The 23265-nt window shown below is 36.9% G+C and overlaps 1 protein-coding gene across 2 annotated transcripts in view; it reads left to right on the top strand.

The window, feature by feature from the left end:
* Positions 1-23024, top strand: part of tinc (transmembrane protein tincar) — a 68190-nt gene extending 45166 nt beyond the window's left edge. For both annotated transcript variants that reach the window (XM_090172655.1, XM_090172656.1), the window contains exons 4-8: positions 18824-19191; positions 19267-19803; positions 19901-20347; positions 20417-20898; positions 20988-23024. In XM_090172655.1, coding sequence (XP_090028781.1) covers positions 18824-19191; positions 19267-19803; positions 19901-20347; positions 20417-20898; positions 20988-21543 — 2390 coding nt within the window. In that variant the 3' untranslated portion in view covers positions 21544-23024. The remainder of the gene's footprint in view (positions 1-18823; positions 19192-19266; positions 19804-19900; positions 20348-20416; positions 20899-20987) is intronic.
* Positions 23025-23265: the final 241 nt, after the last annotated feature.

The raw sequence follows: 23265 nt of genomic DNA, 5'->3' as shown, positions 1-23265 counted from the left end.
TCCATAACCAAAATTAAGTCAATTATACTTGCATTTACTTAATTTAGACATTTTACTAATATTTACCGAAATGTACACGCGATTTATCCATGTTAATTTCCATGGGGTAAAGAAGATTTTAAGTAATCAAAACATTTTTGGTTATTATGCCAAAACTAAAGCCCGTCGAAACTTTTCCTTTTGGGATATTTCAAGTAACATTAAGGTCTACTTATCCCCCGAATTCAAACCAAATCCGTGAAAATCACATCGGTCGTCTCCTTGTAGGTGCAGCGCTCACGTTCTAGCCGATCATCTTGCTCATTAAATATAGAGGCAGCTCCGCTCTTCTCCTCTCAATTATTTGAAAGTGAGGCCTCATTGTGACCCTCTCTAAAAGTAGCGGAGTGCACCCATCAATGGGCGCCCTGCCTCGGACTGAACTGGGCGAATCGCGCGATGCGGTACATCGGAACGGAGATACAAAATGGCCGACTTTGACTATTTTTAATTAGTGGTATTCTGGTTGCAAATTTGGTTAAACATTTTGGTAGGATAGGAGCGAGTAGGGGGGGGGGATGAGGAGAAAAGAAAGCGAGGTGAAGTAACGTTTACTCATTAATTATTCATGGCAATATAGCTAGTCGTCGGAAGTTTTACACCGCCGTTTGTCAACCAATTTTTTTTTATCTTTCTTAGTTTTGTTTCGGAATTTTAATTGTCATTTCCCTCGAGAATCCGCTCATTCTCGACGTAAGCAGTAATTAATTTGGGAACTTTTTAATGAGAAAATATTTTATTTCTTCAAGTAACTAATAGAGAAATATGGACGCGAAAAAATAAAGTTAATTGAAAACGCTTAAATTTTGTTTGGATTAAAATTGTACTTCATTAATTTGGAAAACTAGCCACTTTATTTTTATTATTTTCCATAAAGGACTATCAAAAGGGAATTTTATTGTTTAAACAACAAAGGTTTACTGTCAGCGGTAAAGTTTCAGACGATTTGGGCTAGTGAATTTAATCATTTTCTACTTTTTGTCACCTGCTTAAAGGCATTATAAGTCGCTCGATGACTAGGACCTATATAATAAAAAATATCAATTAACTATTTTAAATTTGGTTCCCATTTATTTTTTTATTAAAAACTGGACTGATACCAAAATCAACCATGATATTATGATACCCGTATTTTAAGCTATTTTTAATCATTCCAGATATTTTAATCGACATTTTGACTGATATTTAACCAAGACAGAATAAGCCATCCCTCGAAAACGTGTAGGGATAGTTTGTAGGAGCGTAGATTGTACGCAATAAAGCTACGTCTACAATGCTACAAGTTTTCCCGTTCACGTTTTCGAAGGGTGGCTTAACACGAGTATTATATCACAATTTAGAACCAGAACTAAAGCGATATTTAACGCAAACCGATATTAAACAGGTACTTCTAGTAAAAAGTAACAAAAACAAGAAAATTTTAAGGTTTCATATTGAAATTTAGTGGAGCCATCCATCTAGTAACGGACATCTGGGAAATTATTGATTCAAAGTATCGAGCGAATCAAATCGATCAAAAAATCGCTAACCCGTAAAATTGATTATTTATGGGAAAGAAAATGCAAATAAATTGTTGTCTGTACTTAAATGAAAGCTGTCCACTGTAACGGTCATTGCACGTTACCTCGAAATAAAATGCCGGAAGAAAGTAGCCAACCACGGTTTGATTCAAATATTTTCGATTCGAGTCTGGGACCGGACTAGTGCTCGGCATTCGATTAATTTTTATCCATGAATAAAATAAGCTCGGCGATATTTAAATAATATTTATTTAAATAACCAATAGTTGAATAAAAATTGTAAAATGTTTAAATAATCGAAAGTGAATAAGCCTATTATTTAAATAAAACAAACAATTATTTAAATAAATGCCACTTTTATTCAAATAAATGATTGGTTGTGTAAAAAACATAATTAAATAAGTTAAAATGATATTCTTTTTACCAACGTTTTTTAAATAAATTGGAAAATTTGTGGATAATGAATAAACAATTCCGAGCACTAGACCGGACACGATCGGTTGGTTCAATATCGTAATCGAATAAGGGTGCGTAAAATTCGAGGAAATATTCCAAATAGGGGCCTCTAATCAGAAAGGCACGTTCCCCGAAGATTTTGCGAAGCGGATGTCGCTCCGATGAAAGATGGCGAATTCCGTCGACTTGACATTAAGACGTTCAATTTACATCTGTCTCCTCACAGTATAAGTACATTGGCTTCATAAATATTAATTTCTAGTGCAGCGAAATTTATAACGCGCGATTCTCGAGAGAATAAAACTAATGTGTGGGCCTCGCGCACCGTTGGCCGTGTTTTCCTAATCATGTAGAAAATATATCAGAGGAATAGCAGCTTGGTCTATTTCTCGTCCCGGAGTACTTACAGGAGAGTACCCGACGTGTTTATGACCGATTTTGTTCAAAGTAGGGCGTAATGTAGACCTATATGAGATATGAAATTTCCCAAAAGGAGACGTTGCAGAATACATTCGATTTGCCATGGCAACCGAAAATGTTTTGATCACTTAAAAAAAATTAGATTTTTTCTTTATTTTACCCAAAAATTTCCATTTCATCCAAACTTGATGAAATTTACCTAAATGTGGTCCAAATTACCCATTTCGTGATTTTCAAATTTTTTAAAAAGTTTCGTAGTCGAGAAAATACCATGCTTTTTTAAATGGAGTTTTTTTTAACTTAATTTTTTGTTTAAAGTGGTCAAAAACATTTTCGGTTGCCATGGCAAGTCGAATGGTATAGTGCAACGTCTCCTTTTGGGAAATTTCATATCTCTTATAGGTCTACATTTTGCCCGACTTTGAACCAAATCGGCAATAAACACCTCTCCTTGTTAGCGCCAGAATCTCTTGGTCAGGTTGGCCACGGCCAACCTTGATCTCGCGCTATAGCTGCCAACTCATTCACCGAAATTCCGTGAGCAAGGATTTTCCCGCTATACGAGCGTGGCTCTGAACTCATACAGTTTTTTACATTGGTTCAAATGCAAAAACTATTTTAAAAATAATATTCCGCTAGAGGCGCTCAACTCATACAGATATCTTTTGCTCGTAGGTTAACATAGACACTTCAACGAATTTGTTGACCGCTATAGCGCGAGATCAAAGTTGACCGTGGGTTGGCCAAGTGTAAGTGGGGACCCAAATTTAATTTTTATTTTTGGGTCCTTAGAAAGATTTTCGGGTCTCTTTTTATTTCAAAAAGTAGTAAAATATGGCGACTCATGCTAAAAAAACTGTTCATATGCTCCCTGTAATGAAAGTCAGTAGAATTTAAAAAAAAAACTTTTAGAATTTAAAGGTTTTCCAAATCTTGCCTATTAATTTCCGTTAAACCTGAAATTAGAGTATTAGAAAGTAAACATCGATATATCTTAAAGCCTTTCTATTCCTCTTTTATATTTTCTATGGTAATAAAAGCATAGAAAGTAAAATACGTGGATGTAATAATCAGTTCATGATCAAACTGATATCAAATTAGGACGCCTGTGAAATGCATTTTGATATTTAATTATAAGCGAGCGAATTTTCATTGGTTCCTTTAAATTAGTAAAAAAAAAGGGGACAAACCCTGAGAGGGATTTCTAACCAGGTATATTTTAATAAGCTAGATGGACGATGCCTAATTTTTAGAGTCGCCATCTGGTGCCACTCAAGGAATTGAAAAGGAGGGACGTGTAATTATATTATCTGGAATTAGCGGCAACGAGAGGCGATTTTTTACGATGGGGGAATGAAAAGTATAGGGGCTTACATTTTCTAAAGTAAAGTAAACTGCTAGACCGTAACGGCTGACAAATATTTGTATAATATAATATTATTATAATTATAATTATAAATTTAATAAAATCTATACCCCGATGCTCTCACTCTTTTGTGATTTAAATACGTGAATATTTTATTAATTAGTCGAATATTTATATTCTCCAATAAATGTAGGTGTTTTTAATACCATTTTCTGGTGTGTTTATTGACGAGGAAACTGCGTCCATTTTTATTGTTGGCGGTGGTCGAGGCTGAATGAAATCCATTCTCCTTTAACAGCCAATCAAAAGCGAGAGTTTTAACCTCACTTAATTTGACGTCATTTAGTCATGTATTCATTACTAGTAGAGTTACGGTTTCATGCAATAATTAGTTACGGCAGTGGCGTAGATAAGGCCCCCGCAGACCCCGCAGTGCGGGGGGCCCCGGAGCTTTAGGGGCCCCCTAATTTCATATCAAAGTATATACTAGATACCGGATAAAATTCCGAATATTGTTTTGCGGGGGGGCCTCGCGGGTATTAGCTACGCCACTGAGTTACGGGTAAAATTAGGTCAATCCAGCGCTAGAAAACGTGTCCGTAGCTTTATTCCACAGTGCAATCTACATTCCTAGCCGTTCCCCGTACACGATTTCGAGGGCTGGCTTAACCTGTCAAATAGCGATACTAAACAGAAATGCATGGCTTGGATATTCTACTTATTTTTGGTGTATTCACGAGTTCATTCTTAGCGAGTTGGAACAAAATATAAAAAATGAAATCATCAGAAGGCTGGCTCTGATTAAATAAAAACCCAACTTCACTATTTAATTATATTCGTAGTATACGGTACCAGATGTCGAAGGTTTAAAATGAAGTTCTTTAACGTACGCTATAATTGGGTTTCTACAGAAAATAAATTAATTATGCTCTCTACAAAAACAACAAAACGCAAATGAAAATTGTGGCAAACTCGAATGACGTGTAAAAGGCTATAAGCGAATGATTTTTCATCCAATTTTGGTCGTTAATTACTTTTACTTTTTTTTATTATATTACTTTACATAAAAACCTCTTACAAGTTAGTGTACCAAAATGTATAATCATTACGTCCAATATTTGCGCTCCTGGCCGTGTGTTGTAATCAATTAATATTATCGCTCCTGGCCGTGTAATAATCAATTAATATTTCAAGTGGAAGGCGTTGGCAAAAGCGTTTCCGAAATATACCAAGCATAAAATTACCTCTCAATTTCTCTTAAGCAATATTTTATGAGAGCTCTTAATTACCATAGAAAATTGAAGTTAAAAAAATATTGTGTTAAATAGAAATATCTTAAGAATACTAAAATTGATTTTCATGGCTTTAGCTTTCCTTTATTGACGCTGTATAGCAAATAATATATTTTTTAATAAAAACTAGAAAGTTACGTACAAAATTTTTGCTCCTCGGCGTGTGTCGTAATCAATTAATATTTCAAGTAGAAAGCGTTGGAAAAACACGCGTTTCCGAAATATACCAACCATAAAATTACCCTTCAATATCTCTTTGTCGATATTTTATGAAAGGCCTCACAAATTAAAAAAACCGTCTGCGGAATAAATTCTGATTAAATTAAGGTTGGATAAGACGCGAATTCGCGTCGACAGTGGGCACGTAACGTACATCCTTTCGTCCTGAGAGAACAAATAAAAGAAAAGGCGCTATTTTGGCCTCTGGGCTCTTCTATCGAACAGCTGCGAGAGCTTTTTATATTATATTAGCGCTTGGCCTTGACTCTCCCTCTCTCTATAGGCTAGAGAGCGCTCTACAGGACGAAGGGATAAACGGCTTCTTCTACAAAAGAATCACGTTTGGTTTTTATTTTTTGGCGAATTTCCCCCATTGTCTTCGTCTTCCCATCGTCTTCATCTACACTCTCGGATTTAAACGATTTTTTCTCACACTACGCGTGATCCGGCCGCTCGTACTCGTCCAATATCCGCTCTTTCTTCGGCTAATTGTCCGTACAAAAGGAGGCTCGTATTATTAATTAGGTTGCGCCTCGTAAGTAGAGAATTCCTAATCAGAACTCTCCAAATCCAACACAAATCGTAAGACTTATGACAAGAAGTTATTAAGACTCCCTGAGAAAAACTATGACTTTATTGATGTACATCGGCAACATCTGCTGGAGGGGTTCATCATTTGGTGATTATTCTCCGTGCCTCTTCCATTTATTTTTATTAATTGTTCATCAAACTTCATACTTATCGTGAACAATCATCTTTTTTGACGGTACATTTTCCGGTAGTTTATAACCTTTTCTTTCCATTGTTGTGGCGTTTTGAAAGTCTCGCGTCGACCACTTTTACTTAATTTTTTCAAATCGTTTTGTTCCTTAATCTTAAGTTGGATATTCTCACGTAAGGCGTTGTTTCCCTATCAAAGCTTAATTTTATCCTAAATTCTTGATCTTTTATTCTTCTTTGCGTTTTAAATAGTTGTCATTCTCCAGTTCAACAGTGGTTCTAATCAATTCCAATGTAGTGAAACTCCTGCAAAAAATACATATATTTATGATAAATCTTAAAATAATTTTTTTAACGGTAAAAAGGAAACAAAATATTGAAAACAAATCTGAAATGTTTTAAAATCCGCGGCAAAATCGAAAACTGTAGCATACTTTAAAATACTAAATTTTAAACTATTTTTTAAATATTGAAAGATTGGAATTAACGACTTACTGGAGTAGTTTTCAAATACATTATGTTTGGAAGTTTTATGTCCAATTTGAGAAAAAATAAAATCATAATTAACGTTTAATTCAACATAATTAAGCATGCCAATGGCTATATCAGGATAGTTTGATTTCAGAGATATTTCGTAAAAAAACGTAATGTATATTAAAATACTCAGAATAAATTCTCACATATTTGTAATTTTTCAGAGGATGGTTAAAAGAGGAAATTTATAATATAATTTAAAGTAATAATATAGAAACACCTTCTTTTAAATAAAGAATAACTTGAAGAGTAATTTAAGGCGATAGAATAGCCCCTTTGGTGCCAAAATTAGCTCTCGGACATTCGAGACGCAACCAGCAGAATTAATTAAATATATCACGTCAGGTTAATGAAGGATACTGCTCCCAATGAAGGCAGACTTCTTATTTCGTGTAGTCTCTGCTTATATATAGTTGGGAGAGGTACGCCTTTTTCGCGAGCGACCGAAATTAAACCCCTTCAGCCCGAAACAATTTTCTTTTCAAACTTTCTTTCTCATGGAAAACCTTAATTCAATCACTTTCAATTTTTACTCCCAGGGGGAGCTGCCAAACTACACGTTTCGGTCGCGCGTATAGTATTCCTTCGTAAAGAAGCCTGACTAAGTTAACTAAATAGCTTTGGCCAACTTAGATAGGGGTCATTGGCCAAGAAATTGCGGGAATATTGGGTGGATAAAACGACAATAGATGGAGTGAGTAGTTTTAAGACGCGTGTAGATTTGCCTATCTCGTGTCAAATTAAGGAATCTTTCAGGGCCAGACCGTCGACGTGATTCCGAGACGTAACCTTCCAATGGGTTGCTTAACAGCGGGACGATATACGTGATGAAGTGGCGGCGGACGGCGGGTTGCGAGAATAAAGAGACCGTGTTTAGAAAGAGGAAAAATAATATACACGAGGGCCTGATTTCAGTCAGGACTACCCTTTTAAACTAATTAATTAAATCGGGGCACTTGGGGAAAGAGAACGGCCTCTCCCGAATGAAGATGCGATGAGAGAGGGGATCGTGTGCCAAATATCCACCTTTAAGTTTCATTAATTAACAATTAAGTCACTTTCAGAAAAAGTTTTATTTCATTATGGAAGTGATTGTAATTTATATTTATATATATTAAATATATTAAATATATTAAATATATTAAATATATTAAATATATTAAATATATTAAATATATTTCAAAATTGTTCAAAGAATTTAATTTCCACAGATCACTGTCGTCGTCGATTTTATTTATTATATAGATTTCTTAATTAAAGCAATATGGTCCTTGACCAAAAAATAATAAAGTTCTAAAGACAGTTCTGAGATCTAGCATCAAAAGTCGTAGCATTTTCTTAGACATCAAGTCATTCAATGGGTAAAAAATGAAATGATATCACTGACTCAAAGAGATTGCCACCAAATATCACATAATGTGGAGTTCCAAAATTTAAAATAGGGGCCATAAGAATTTAAGCATGAGACATCTTAAAAGGTGCTTGTAAATTGCAGAAATATTTAGGAAAATAATATTGACTTTATTACCTAATGTTTTTATCTAGTGTACTATATCGATCAGTGTTTTTTTAAATAATTTAGAATTAATTAAGAGATATAATACTTTAAATATGATATTCAAGAAATATTAAGAACAATTAAAATATGGTTAAGTATATTTTAAACAAAGACATCTTCAAATTTAATATTTTCCGATAAGATTTAATAATGTCTAGTGAATATTTAAATATTTCAGTTCGTGGAATAAATAAACTGTAGTGTTGTTAATTTTCCGGAAAAATAAAATTGTCCAGAATATTTTCCGCAAATTGGAAAAATAAAGAATTGAAATATAAATTACTTTTTAAGGGTTTTTAATTTTTTTAAACTTTTTATCGATTTAAAATGACTAGAAACAGTAAACATACTACAAAACATTAATATTGTTACATTGTTAATCAGTTTAAAGCTAGTCTAGAAGTTGAGTTTTACTTTAAGATTCGAAAAAATGAGGCGAAAATTCCGCTTTATTTAAATTTGAAAACAATATTAATCATGGAACGAAATTTTTTTTTATTTTTTTTGGAAAAATATGGAAAATTTACCGGAAAAAAAGGCACTGGTCATTTTCTGGAAAATTTTCCGACTTACAATACTGAAGCCGTGTTTTCAATTACAATATTTTTCAGGCTTTTCGCTTTTGCTTTTCTGACGCGCTTGTATTTCAAAAGAAGCCTATATCGAATTCCTTTAGATATCTGCTTCTCGTGATAAAAAAGCCGATAGTGAAGAAAAAATCTTGATTTAAAATGCGCATTAATAAACTGTAACCGTTTGAAACAATGTCGGTGTGGGAATGGTCAAAACATAATTCTATTTTTTAAATAACTTTTGACGTATATACTTTAATAATAAAATCCTTTCTGATCAGTTTACGCAGTAACGCGGCTTAGCTACAATTTCAAAATTGAAATATAAAAAATTGAAAAATGGCTTTTCTAGGAAAATCTGAAATAATAATATAAACCTTTAGGAATGCCGCCAAATCCCAGAGCAAAATATTATGGAAAGAATAGAAGTAAGGGGAAGGGGTAAAGCCTTTTATTTTGATGTTATTTCGGGCGCTTTTCTATGGCTGGCGTCTCTCGGAATTGAGCGTTTATGTAGATGGCCAACCGCCCACTTCCTAAACTTTCATCTTGGAGCAATATCTCACGGAGAACAAAAATGAACAAAAAAAATGAAAAAAAAAAGCGTTGGAAACAGAAGCACCGGCTGCCGCCATTCGTGGGACCCCAAAAGAAATAAAAAAGTAGAAGAAATTCCAAAAGTAACAGGCAGTTTTGCCCGAAAAAATATTTTCTCATACTGAATTTCTTTCCGACGGAGCTTGACCCCTACAGCGAGCGAGACCAAATAGAAATCCGGTCAGTCATAACAGTGACAAGAGACAATGTTCGGCACTTCGGGTTGATATTCCTCAAAACCCTAAGGGAGCTTTTAAAAATAAAAAAGAGTGAGCGGACCTTAACTGACAGTTCTATCGAAGGCGGGAAGAAAGTAAGCCTCGCCTTTTCGTTAAACCGCAAAGTGGACTCCAGGATCTGGATCCACTCAGCTATACACCGAAATTGGAAATTGCGAAGCGCGCCTAACGAAGCCGCAGTCTGAATTATGAAAGGAGAGACGATAGCGGCGACGTCGTGTGGCGGAAGCTGGCAACTCGGGCGGATGAAGGCCATTTTCCGAGAGCGGACGAAATTGGGAGGTTAAAGAACCTATTTAAGAAACCTTAATGCAACCATTCTTTTTGATGGGGCGTCCTGGCAACGGTCGCTATGACAACGCATCTCCTAAGCGGGGATAAGCTCTCCATCTCTCCCCGCTTACGATTTCTACGGTGGCTTCGCTACAATGCACTCCGCGCGCGGGAGTGTCTTTCTACAAGAGTACATCGGATAAAATGTAAAAATGTTCTCTCTTTTTTAAAAAGAAATTGCAAGGGGTGGGGTTTCTTGGGGGAAAAGCCATCAAAGGCGGTAATAAGGCGTGTTTAGTTTCCCTCCGGCCTCTGGCTGTTTTAAAGATTGTCAAGCTTAATAATTTTACTCGCGGAGAAGCGACACTTTAAGGCGTGGGAAGAAATAACAAAAACAAAGATAGAGGGGACTCGGAGAAGCTGGCTTCCTCTATTCCCTTCGCTTTTTAGACTCGCCGTTTCGGAAGACTATTTTTCAAGTCATTTTTAGAGAAAGGTTAAAAGTCGACGGCTGAAAGTGACGTTTATACAAGCTTTTAAACAATTTAATTTGACGTTATACGTTATTTAAACGGGCGAAAGATTTTGAAAAGAAAATTAATATTTTTTTTAAATAAAATAACCACCTGTTTATTGCTACTTTATTTTATAAAGCGAAAGGTATTAATATTAATTCACTTACATAAACGAATTGTTTTAATTAAAAAGTATTTTTGTAATTTTTTTTATTTATATTGAAAGGTATCAATATTAATTCACTTACATAAACGAATTGTTTTAATTAAAAAGTATTTTTGTAAATTTTTTATTTATATTGAAAGGTATCATTATTAATTCACTTACATAAACAAATTGTTTTAATTAAAAAGTATTTTTGTAATTTTTTTTATTTATATTGAAAGGTATCAATATTAATTCACTTACATAAACGAATTGTTTTAATTAAAAAGTATTTTTGTAAAAATTTTTATTAAATTATTCGGTAAAGTCAAATTAATGTAAAAATTTAACTGTCGAATAAATAAATATTATTTTTATAGTGGGTTGAGTATTTAAAGTTTTATTTTATTTATTTACTCAATTGTACCTTTTGATTCTCTTTATTTAAAAATTATAGTTTTTTTAAACTTTAACGGGGAAGCATTATTGCATAAAATATGCGGTAAAGCTCCAGGCGGAAACGGAGTTACTAGTTACTACAGACACTCGCAAATATAACTGTCCAAAATTTCCCTAATCCTAATCTTGAGAATTGTCGCGAAGTTTAGATATAACCAGTTTGATAAAAGAAAAAGAAACATTTAGAGGAAAGGCGAATGTTTGGAGAACGAGAAAATATAAAAGTGGAATGTTGATTTTTAATTCATATCGCGAACGGGAAAACGGGAGCTATATAAACGCTGAAGAAATAATGGAATAGTCTCCAGAGATGGGAATTCTTCCACCGGTAAATAGTCCAACTGGAGGAAGAGAAGGTAGAGCTGGATTTTAGCCTACGCCTCTCTTCGGGATGCGGAAGAGGATAAGGATGGATCGTCATGGCAACCAGATCGAAATGGTGGAAAGAATTTTTCGGGGAGGGGGGTCGGCGCGAGCGGAAGAGGCTGGGATAGGGGGGGGGGTTAAATCCGCGATGGTGGCTTTAGGGGGGGGGGGGTACGGCTCGAATCGGTTCGTCGGAATTGGTAGAGCGAACTTTTGACTGACACCTAATAAACAAATGCTAGTCGTATAGAGAGGCCGAATTCTCTTCAATCTCTCACGTATGCTGTAGACGCGGGCCCCCGTTACGAGAGATGGAAATGCGGAAAATTCCGAAGACTACAAAGCATGAAATGGGGGAAAAGGAGCCCCGAAGACCTATTCGGAATAAATACGTGCCCTAGCATGGATATTCCGGGTTTACAGCCATATATTTCTTCCTCCTAAAATCGTTTTTGCGGAATATCAGAAAGGCATTTTTATTTCAACGCCTGGCTCCAGCCCGGCCACGGAAAACGACCGCGGAATTGCGTGATTTTTGAAAAATAAAATTGAGGTTTTCGAAGGTGGTTTGCAACGCCGCCGGCTCAGCATTTTTACCCCGCGTGGTATGGAAATAAAGGGTGGAATAATACGTCATGTGGCCAGCTAGATTCCCGTATTTCGTCGAGGCGATATCAGTTTCCGATCGCAATCGCGTATGTATGGAAAAAGTTTCTTCAAATTCAAAATTTTCGCGTCAAAAAAATGGCTGATAAAAACATTTATTCTCATAAAAATCAGATGTATGTAAATGAAAATTTGAATGGACATTTAAAACATTATCATTTTAATGGGCTCTATATCTATAGATTTTTTTAAATTGAAAAAATTGCAAATTCATACATAACTGGTGCACAGTAACTGTGCTCTCACAGGAAAAAATATTGCTAAATAATATTTAGTATTATAGTTTTATTTCACTTTTAAAAAATCATTATTCCATTTCCAGACTTACCCTGGAATTTAGACGATGAATTTGTATCTTATTTTTTAGGGAAAGCTACCATATCTTTCGTGTTTTAGTTCCTATTGAGGTTTGCTGTTCTACACCAATTTTGATGATGTTTTATTGATCCGGCTATTTTCAATTTGTCTAGGATGTTGCCAAAATGATTTTCGAATCTAATTTAAGCGACATTCATTTTTGGATTACATTACTGAACAAGTTATTTTCATTCTATATTAATTTTATAATCGTTTTAACATTTTGAATTCCTAAATTATAAATTTAGAGTAAAAGCAGAAGTAAATGAACCGAAGTTATCAGACCGCTATATCTCTCATACTAAGCGCATTTCCCATATGAGATCTCCCTGTAATCGACGTTTTCAAATTTCGCGCCTTCATAGCTCCACTATCGCCATCTATCGACTAGTAGGTGATGACATGTATATCGAATGTGGATACCCACAATTCCCTAGTGCAATTTTAATCTCACCACGTTAAGGAAAATGCCTTTTAAAATTTTGGCCCTCTCCGATAACTTCGGTTCATTTACTTCTGGTAAAAGTAATAAAAATATTAAAATTATATTCCTCTTCATTAGTTGAAATATTTTGTAGCAGTGTAGGTATTTTGAAAAGAGTGACGAGTAACTTTCTCCGTGGCAGGTCCCGTGTTACGGGGGAAGGGGCTTTAGTTAGCAGCCACCTTTAAGGTAAATGGCCCGCGATACACATTATATGTGAAATCCTCGCTTTGAACTATCCGTAAAATCATTAGTATGGCGAACTAAGTAATTTTTGAGTGAATTTAATAGGGAGCTTTTACAGATGATAGGGCCATTAGGCAGCCGCATCCTAGTTAACTCCGCGAAATATTCCATTGGAATTAATACGATCAAAAATGAGCGTCGAAACAGCTAGGCTCCCCTTTATGGAATATTTCGAGTTATTTAAGAGCCTTCGAAATGCGGTTGTCAGCGCCACGCAGCGAGTGACTGATGGTACTAAATTTCGACCGCGAGACGGTCAGTTCAAGACGCGGCAGGGGGTTGTGAGGGGTGCGCCACGGACATAATGTACAACCAGAAGCCCGGGAATTTGCATACCGGAAATTAATCTACGACGGGCAAACGTTCCCCGCCGATTTTGGCTCGAATGGTCTCGCCGAACCCCATCCAACCCCGAAACATTGGCCCCATTCCTCTTTGGCTTCCATTACTTTATGTTAATCAAGCTTCAACGCCATCTACAAACGGAAATTTTCGAATATTACCCTTTTTCTAGGCACCCTGAATCTATTGCCCAGCGTTGCCAACCGTACTATAATTATAGTACATTGCGATAATTGCTCCTTTCAATTTTTTACGTACTATAATTTCCATCGCGTACTATATAGTACGCTTTTTTCGATAATTTAACTATATTTCCGATATTTGTGCGATAATTTCAGAAATTTAAAGTTGAAATGTACAAATTTAAAAATATTGGCGAAAATGTTGACAATTGCGAAGTTATACTAGGTGATGTGTAAAAAAAGCTTCAAGCTTTAAAGTGATAAAATAACATAATTGTGATATTGTATAAGTACAAACGTTTAAAATCAAATGTGATATTTACAAAAATATGTAATGTACCTGAAAATATGAGTAAATAAATATTCCAAAAGATAAAAACATATTTTACTAACTAGTAACTTGGTAATAGATCTAAAAAACAAAAAACATGAATGTGGCCTATAATATGGCAATATATAAATTTAAAATTTGCGCCAAAATAACGGCCAACTATGAACAATTGCTACCACGCTATAACCTGTAATCGAAGTTGGCCGTACTTGTGTACTATAATGTTCTAGAAAGTACGATAATTTTTGGGCTTCGATACTATAATTTCAATTTTGGGAGTTGGCAACGCTGCTATTGCCACACAAATGAGATTCTTTTTTCCCCATAGCATCGCCCTTACAAATTGATTGTTTCATACACCGTGGCTAGATACTACTGGAGATATCCGTTGTTATAGGTTAAGATTTTGGAATTTTCATTTTTAGGATGTAAATTCAAGTGTTGACACTCGTGATTAATACGGACGCGAAGAATGCTATTAAAGTGTAGCGAAATTTCGTAAAATATTCGCCGAAAGACAATGCACTAATAATTAATTGCTAATAAAATTAATTATACTTTCCATAAATTAAACGTATTACGCTATTGGAGAATTTTAAGAACAATTTTTATGCGTTGATTAATCTAAACCTAGGACAAGTAGAGTAAATACATTTTTACGTCATGTAAAAACAAGAGACGCTTTACCACATTGACAACTAGCAGACGAAAATTCTAAAAGGTTCGACGCTTGATGTCTGTATTATCTGATTTTATGTTGCCATACATAGATCCTCTTAAAGGGCTACATCTACTCTTAAAAGGCCACAATTACCTTTATAGGGCCACATCTACTCTGAAAGTACCACAGCTACTTTTAAATTGCCACAGATACTCTTAAAGGACCAAAGCTACTTTTAAGGACCACAGCTACTTTTAAAGGGCCCCACCTACTTTTACAGAGCCATAGCTACTCTTAAAGGACCACAGCTACTCTTAAAGGACCACAGCTACTTTTAAATTGCCACATATACTCTTAAAGGACCACAGATACTTTTAAAGGACCACAGCTACTTTTAAATTGCCACAGATACTCTTAAAGGACCACAGCTACTTTTAAGGACCACAGCTACTTTTAAAGGGCCCCACCTACTTTTACAGAGCCATAGCTACTCTTAAAGGACCACAGCTACTTTTAAATTGCCACATATACTCTTAAAGGACCACAGCTATACTCTTAAAATACCACAGCTACTTTTAAAAGACCACAGATACTCTTAAAGGACCGCAGGTACTTTTAAAGAACCACAGCTACTTTTAAATTGCCACAGATACTCTTAAAGGACCACAGCTATACTCTTAAAATACCACAGCTACTTTTAAAAGACCACCGATACTCTTAAAGGACCACAGCTATACTCTTAAAATACCACAGCTACTTTTAAAAGACCACAGATACTCTTAAAGGACCGCAGCTACTTTTAAAGAACCACAGATACTCTTAAAGGACCACAGCTATTTTTAAATTGCCACAGATAATCTTAAAAGACCACAGCTACTTTTAAATTTCCACAGATACTCATAAAGGACCACAGCTACTTTTAAAGGACCACAGATACTCTTAAAGGGCCACAGAATCGTTTGAGCCTTGAGGGTAGGGCTAAACAATCACTTATTTTAGGAAACAGGAAGGTAATCCTGAGTTACCCGACGGGAAGGGCAAAGATACCTGAAATTCGTCCCGAATTTTCCAAGCGACTTTGCAGCCCTTTAAAAACCTCTATCTTCCTAGTTAAGTTCTGTTTACTAAGAAATTATTCCAAAGTAATTTAACAACGAAAAATATATTTTATCTCGGCGAACAAAATGTTCTATCCTTCGTGAAATAGTAAATATTTATATAAACCAATTTTTTAGAGCGACTATCAAATACATATGTCCTAGTTACTGAAGTATGAAGTGGCTTTTTGAGGGTGAACTATTAAATTTCCTGTTTTCGTTCTATCAGCGTGGAGATCATCTTTCAGGATGAAAAAAGATGAAAGAGTATTTTCTACCACCGTTTGCAAAAAAAATACAGCATCCGCTTATATCGAGGTCTTTCATCCTAGCTCATTTCCTTTAGGCGTGTAAGCTTTGGAAAACTCCTATAGGAGCTACCATACTAAAAAGTTACTAACCACAATTTAAGAAATTAATTATTCTCCCTATAGAAATATAGAAAAGAAATATTTTAAAAATAAAAATTAAACGACGAAATACACTCGTAACCTTTAAAGACGAAAATTCGCGAACAGTTGAACAAAAATAAATAAAAAATGCAAATAAGGATTTTTCCAGGAAAAAAAGTGCTCTTAGAAGAGAAATTCTTCCAACGATATAAAGGGTTCGCGGAAAAAAAGATATTCAATCATAAATCTACGTTCTTTCATTTTTTAGCTTCTTCGCGATACTTCAAAGAGCGGCTTTAGGCAAATTCCCCCCTTTCATTCTGTCCATTGGAATTTTTCTCTTACGAAATTTTACGAGAGAAAAAAAGTCCGATTAAATTGACGCGTCAACTGTACCCCGTCGACGCTCTATACTAAAGTGTCCGGTTAGTTAGTCTTCGAGAAGGAGGGTGTCAGAAGGGGAAAGTCGAGTTAAAGGGGCTCTCGGAATCGATGGAGGCTTCTTATGAGAAAATAGAAGTGCTTGGTTAAGCCAAGCTTAAACGAAGGATTTTTTTGGTCGATCCTCTTCGGATCCCAATTTTATTCTTTTACTCGACACAATCTTACGCTCGGTTGCCGATTAACGAAATTTTCTATTGCGGGTGACCGACACCAGGCGGCCTGTACCGGAAGTTGATACTGATACCCCTCGCTTCTTCATCGAGCCTACAGCCTGAATTTCAAGAAAGTAAAGAAAAGGAGCCGATAAGGTTTTGTTAAAAAAAAAGACCCGGATAGCAGAAAGTATATAATCCCGTTCGAAAACGTCACTGCTCTTTCAAAATATCATTTTTTAATAAAAGGAAGCTTTTTATGGTATAAAGCAAATATTAAAAAAAGGAAAGTATATGCTATCTTTAGTCGGGCGACGTGTAGAAATTGATTTACATGTTTGTGGAAAATTTCTTGTTATGTTCGGATAAAAGTGTTATTGATATAAAACCGATTTTGATTAAGTTGGATAAGTAATATAAAATTAATTTGAAACACTAATATTAATTTTTTCCAAAAAAAACCTGCTATTATTCATAAAATGACTTCGTCATATTTTTAAAATTTTATAAAAAAAATTGTCAAGTATTTTTTCAGTAAATATTTCTTTATCAAATTATTTTAATTAGATTTTAACAAATTTTACTTTATCAAATATAGATTGATCACAATTTTATTATGTTTTTTCTTTTTTGATAAGTTTTAAGAATTTTCCTATCAAATATAATTTAATTTGTACCTCGACTATACTACACAACATTAGAGGGCTTTCCCACTTATATTTAATAATAGCGCTCCAATTAACATGAAATACCGTTATAAAATAACACCGAGAATGCCCCCTAGTGTTGTGTAGCGCCTACTTCAGCATAGTCGCAGAATAAATCTTCCTCCTTTAGTTTATCAGCTACATAAAATCTCAGTGTTACCTAGGAGCAACAAACACAACACCCCACACAAGGAGAACGTAACGCGTCGAAAGTCGTGGATTTTCTTGCGTACGTTTTTCATTGGCTAGACGCTTTAGCGCCTGCTGCCGTCGGAAAATTCGGAAATTGTTTTCCTCCCGCCCGTAAAACGTTCAGCGTAAAGGCTCGTGACGCTCGTCCAATGAAATTCGTACACAACCCTTCGTTAGCGTGTTTAAAGGCTAGCTGCGTTCTCCTTGTGTTTGTTGCACCTAGGTGTCACCCTATCATCCTAATAAAATTATTTTTTATCTTTCATTTTATTAATATTCCTTTATGGTCTAGTAAATATTGACCAGAGGGTGACACCGACCTTTATGACGCCACTGGGAATAAGTCGTGCTAAATATTAAATTTTGGCACGAAAATTGCTTGCTCTTGCTAGTGACGTAAATATAGCCTAGAAGAAACGGCCTTTTTTTTAATTATCACGAAATAAGACTGAAAAATCTGATAACGAAATGCGTAAAAGCCTTCTCCCGGCCGTCCGTTTATATGGACGTTACTTTGGGAGGGATTCCATAAATTAGAACAGCGGTGTTCAGTGGCCAGGAAAAAACAGCGGATGTAACGGGAGAAAACATTTTGGAATTTGTTGATAATAGTTACAGCGCGGGCTAAGAGGGGGCGCTGCTTCGCTCGAGCGTGAACGCGAAATGACAATGGAGGAAAGTCGTCGGCGCTCATGCGCTAGAGCGAGAAAGAGCTCTTTCTTTAGTTATTAGGTAAGAGAGAGAGAATGATAGGGTAGAGCGCGGGACCCCATCTGATCCGTAGAAAGAGGGACCCTAAACCGGAGAGAAAAGCGCTGGCTGGGATGGCGGAGATAGAGAATGAACGAGCGATTTCGGCGATTGTTTGTGATAACAAGATAAAAGGATAGATCCCCTTTCGCGGATAAATCGCTCCGAAGGATGAAAAAGAAAAGCGAAAAAGGAAATAAGTTTATCTGGCTTCCTATATCCGCGGCGTCTCTTCCTCGATATTTGGCCCGGGACGAAATAGCGATTCCTTTTCACGATATCGCTTTTCTTTTTTCAGGGAAGGGTAAACCCCATCAAACCGCTTATTTTTTCAAATCAAATACGTGATAGAGCGACCGTATAACTTTCCGAAAACATGGTAGCCATCAAATGTTCAAATTCAACAATAGAAGAAAAATGGATTATGTATGAGATGAGAGATAGAAAGGTTTCAGGGGGGCTCATTCGTCGTATTGTATCTTAGGTTTATAATAACTAACGGTCCTTCTGTTTCTTATCATTTCTAACAGCTGATATATGGAAGACCGACTTGGACTTCTTCCTTTCACACCGAAATCGACTGGTTATGTTGAAGTTCCTCTCGACGGTCAACACGTCGGAGGCCATTCAGAGAGACGAGGTGGACCGAGCTCGACCGCGTATACATTTGGACCCGACTTCGGCGACGGAACGCCAGTATATCGCCGACGAATTCACTCCGGGACTGATCTCGGCTGAGTTCTTGAACTTCGCCATCGCTCTTCTGGTCCACGCTGTCCGGTACCCCTCGGTCTTTTGGAGGACCAACAAAACATTCGGACTCATTTTCTCGGTCCAGCTGGTAATGGACGCGGCTCAAAAAATTGTCACTTTTGCCGGATTCACGGTCCTTTACAAGGTATTGTCCTTTTCATTTCTTACATCGTATGATTTGCTTCATCAAACTTAACAAAGAGAACTTTGTCTTTATCAGATTCACGTCTACGGGCCTCATGACGTGCTGTTGCGCCACAATCCTTTGCTTCTGAACGTACCGGTGACGTTGATCTTGTTTCTCTTGTACAATCTGATCTTGACCTTTTCGGGGTCCGTCATGTACTTGTACGGGCTGCAAAAGTATCGCGAGTGGCGTGAGTCAAAGGTCAAGAGGACGCACGTTACCTGGAAGGAAGAATCCAGGCGATTGTGGGGACACGTGCCTCATCTCGGGGCTTTCATGATAGTGCTGATGGTGGCGTTGACCGCTTCTCCGCTTATGTACGACTACACCATGGTGTACTGCGGAAGTTTGGACGGAGCCATGCTGGCCGGCGTTACCGGTACCATCACGCATTTGTTTCTGTGGATCTTGTTGTGGTTGGCTTTGACTGTCAAACATAGGTGGCAATTCAAGCGCCTGGGAAATTACCCTAGCTCGGGCGCTAGCTCTACCGTCAACCATATCAGAGGAGGGTCCAAAAACGGAAAAGACACGCCCTTATTGGTTATCGATAACGGGCAAACATATCAAGTGAGTACCGATTTCCTATCGGCTTGTTTTACCAAACTATAAATATCGACCATTTCTCGTCTGACGCCGAATATTTTGCGATTTTCTTTACGGTTAGGTTCGTGAAAAGACTTCTAAAAAAGCCATAGTTAATCTGGCGCAAAGGTCGGCCACCGCGAGTCCCGTACAGGCTACTAACAAACCGATATCGCCGGCTTCGGCGGACGACGAAGACATTTATTGGTTGAAGCCCAAACCGTCTTTGCCCAAGGACAACAAAGATTCTCCCGACAGCGACAGACTAGCGTGGTTGAAGACTCACAAGAAGTCTCCCGGGATTCGGCATAAAGTTTCTTTCGAAGAGAAAGGGTCGGTGGCTTCGGGAAATCCGTGCAAACGAACCCGCTCTTCGGCCTCCGCCAAGTCACCTAAAGTGACGGTGAAAAACAAGAAGGGAGTCAAGTTCGAAGACTTATCCGACGACAACTCGGATGACGGAGATTACGCTACACTCAGGGAGATGGTCGTGGCCAGGGACGAAACGGATGATGAACAAATTGATCAGGTACGATCACGCGAAAAGCTTTTAATGGTCAACTGATATAATATCATAACCATTAAATTACGTTTACAGCCGATCTTTACTAAGACCGTGGACCCGAAACAGCACAGACGAATCCTGTCAGCAGACGGCGACTACGAACTCCTCATGGACGAAAACTACAGAATGTCCGCGCCAGTCATCGTCCACAGTGGCGGAGTCCCGCTGCGGCCTATGCATAAAACGGGTGGACAGAATATCCTCTTAGGAGACGGCTACGAGCCTCTGACCGTCGGAACGCACTCCGAAGGTCATATGACTCCCAAATCCGACTCCGTCAGCGAGTCCTCGACGAGTCCCGAAAAGGGAGGAGGATGCGGTAGCGAGTCGTCCAGCGGAGTTCATTCCAACTCCAGCGTCACTGGGGATCCCAAAAGGTCATCGAGTATGGAGAATCTCCTTCAAGACTTGGTTCAGGCCAGACCTACGCCCTGGAAGAGCATGTCATTGCAGAGGAATACACCAGCACCGATGCCGCTACTTAACATAACCACAGGAACTAACACAACTCCGAGGCAAGCACCACATTTTTTACACCGAGTAATTTCTTCCGTTATTTTATTGACAAAAATTTTAATAAGTGGTTCTAAATTGTAAATTTCAGATCCATTAAGCCGGACGCGATCTACTTCGACCCGAATGATTCGACACTGGTCATTCGACGAAAGCAGAAGCGAGACAACGGCGATGGCGCTCCAGCCCCAACGGCCGCTATCGTTCCCTTGACCACTTCGGGAGTGTCTGACCATTTCGGCAGGGCTACCAATATGAGGATGACCTCCTTTACGGACCAGCCGGACTTTCCAAACGGAAACACTTTACAACCATTTTCCGTCGGACCGTTATCGGGGCTCGGCGTCCTGCCGGGCCCGGGGACCACGAAACACGTCCCGAGTCTGCCGTCTTCGCCCAAGACCGTGATGTCTAGCAACGACGGTAACCAGAACGCGCTGGGAAATTACGGGACCCTCACGTTGAACACCCAAGTCAAGAACTTTCCCGCACTGTTAGGGAACGGCCTCTACGGCACCACTAAGCCCATGGGCGCCGTGGGACAGACTACGTTGTTGCCAATGTACCCCGTTCACCAGAGAAGAGACTCCGCCAATTACTCTCTTACGTCATCGGGCGATTCAGACACTTACATGTCGCACTCGTGATTAGTCGATGCGCAGAGACGGACGCGATTCTAGTGCCATCTATTTACATTTACCGGATCTCAGATATATTTATTAAAGGTAAAATATTCGTCTAATAAATTAATCGAACTGATGGTGCAAAGTATAGGAATATTATTTTTTCCTACCAAAAAAGGGCCTACGTTTTAATCGTCGTTTTACGCGCTAGAGTAAGGACATCTATCGACGCTTTTCATTGAAACGTTGACGAAATCATATTTCAGACCTAAGCCAAGTTAAATTAATTTCGTCAACCGAACAGTCGGAAATACGGCTTACAAAGAAAAATATAATTTATCAGATATATTTTCTCGTGGAAAATATCATTTTGATAAGTTTAACAAAAATATGTTCTGAAAGTACAACTTCAATTAGGCCAAAATGAAAGGTAACGGGCTCAAACAAATGATTAATTTAATCGGTATATAAATTAATAAATACTTGTACATAAAGCGTATTCGGTGTTTAACATAATTATTTTATATTTTTAATTGCGCCTGTATAATTAAATAATTAACTCCGTAATTTCCAATTTTATCTACTTGTAAATAGTCTGTAGTAACCTCTTGAAAGAAATTGAGAGATTAAACCAAGATGGGAAAACTTTACTATAATTCGTAGAATGTATAATGTAATGGCAACCATACGGTGTCAGCGGCGGTCGAAAGTTCAGTCTTCACGTGTGATTTAATCTCTCGAACAAATCCAAATAATGAGCCTAATTAAATATTCCTGGAACTCTAAAACGTTGTTTGTGGCGATCTTCTCCCGATGGACCTATGCAATTAGTATTTAAAACTAAAAAGCTAATCGAGATTAAATCTCGAGAACAAAGACGAATACTGGTACAATTAATTTTAATTTTCTAGTTCATTTAGGTATACGTTATTTATGAGTTATATATTAGAACTACGACCTTTTAAAGGTTTTATTCAAAGAAAATTGGACGAATCGAAATTTAGCCTAAGGTCACGAGTTTACGCAAATTTTACGAAAAATGTTTCTTCTGGAAAAAAATGTATACAGCGGGCCTTACAAAAACATTTATATTACGACTGAAAATTTACTAAGAAAAAATAAATTAGGCTTAGTGGAAAAAAGGGTGATTAGGTTAACTATATAAAAACGCGGTTTATACTTTTGAATAATTTTATATTTTTTCAATAAAAATAAACAAATGAAGCTAAAACTTTCAAAAACATTTTCTATGAAAACATTCCTAAACTATAACTAAAAAATAAGAAAAATTAATTGGTTACAATAACGAAACAAAGGCTACTATCAATTTAGAAGCGTAAATTCGAGTAATATATAGAAACCGGGGGAATTTATTATCATTTCGTTGAAATTCCGAGGGAAAAATCTAGCGTAAATAAACGAAAAAAAATGTAAATAATTTGTATGTAACCATACCAAAAAAACTCTGCTATGGTTTAAGTTATCCCTCGCCTTTGTATTTAATGAAATATAAAATTTTAAATTAAACCTACTTAGTATAAAAATACGATGTTTTTCGTTCGTATAATCGTATGAACATAAAATTGTAAAATTGTGGTTGTAAATGAAAAATCTAAACATGAAAACGTCGAACCAAAATAAATTCACTCAAAAATTAACTTGGTTTCTTATTGTGTTTTGAAATAAATGAAATATGTGTAAAGCAGCAAAGCAAATCCATAACGTGCCTTAGCGCCACCGTATCAA

The sequence above is a fragment of the Leiobunum rupestre genome, chromosome 4 (genome assembly GCF_980474605.1).
Source record: "Leiobunum rupestre chromosome 4, qqLeiRupe1.1.hap1, whole genome shotgun sequence".
Classification (NCBI taxonomy): domain Eukaryota; kingdom Metazoa; phylum Arthropoda; class Arachnida; order Opiliones; family Sclerosomatidae; genus Leiobunum; species Leiobunum rupestre.
The sequence above is the reverse complement of the archived record's forward strand: the minus strand, read 5'-3'. Positions and strand labels throughout refer to the sequence as shown.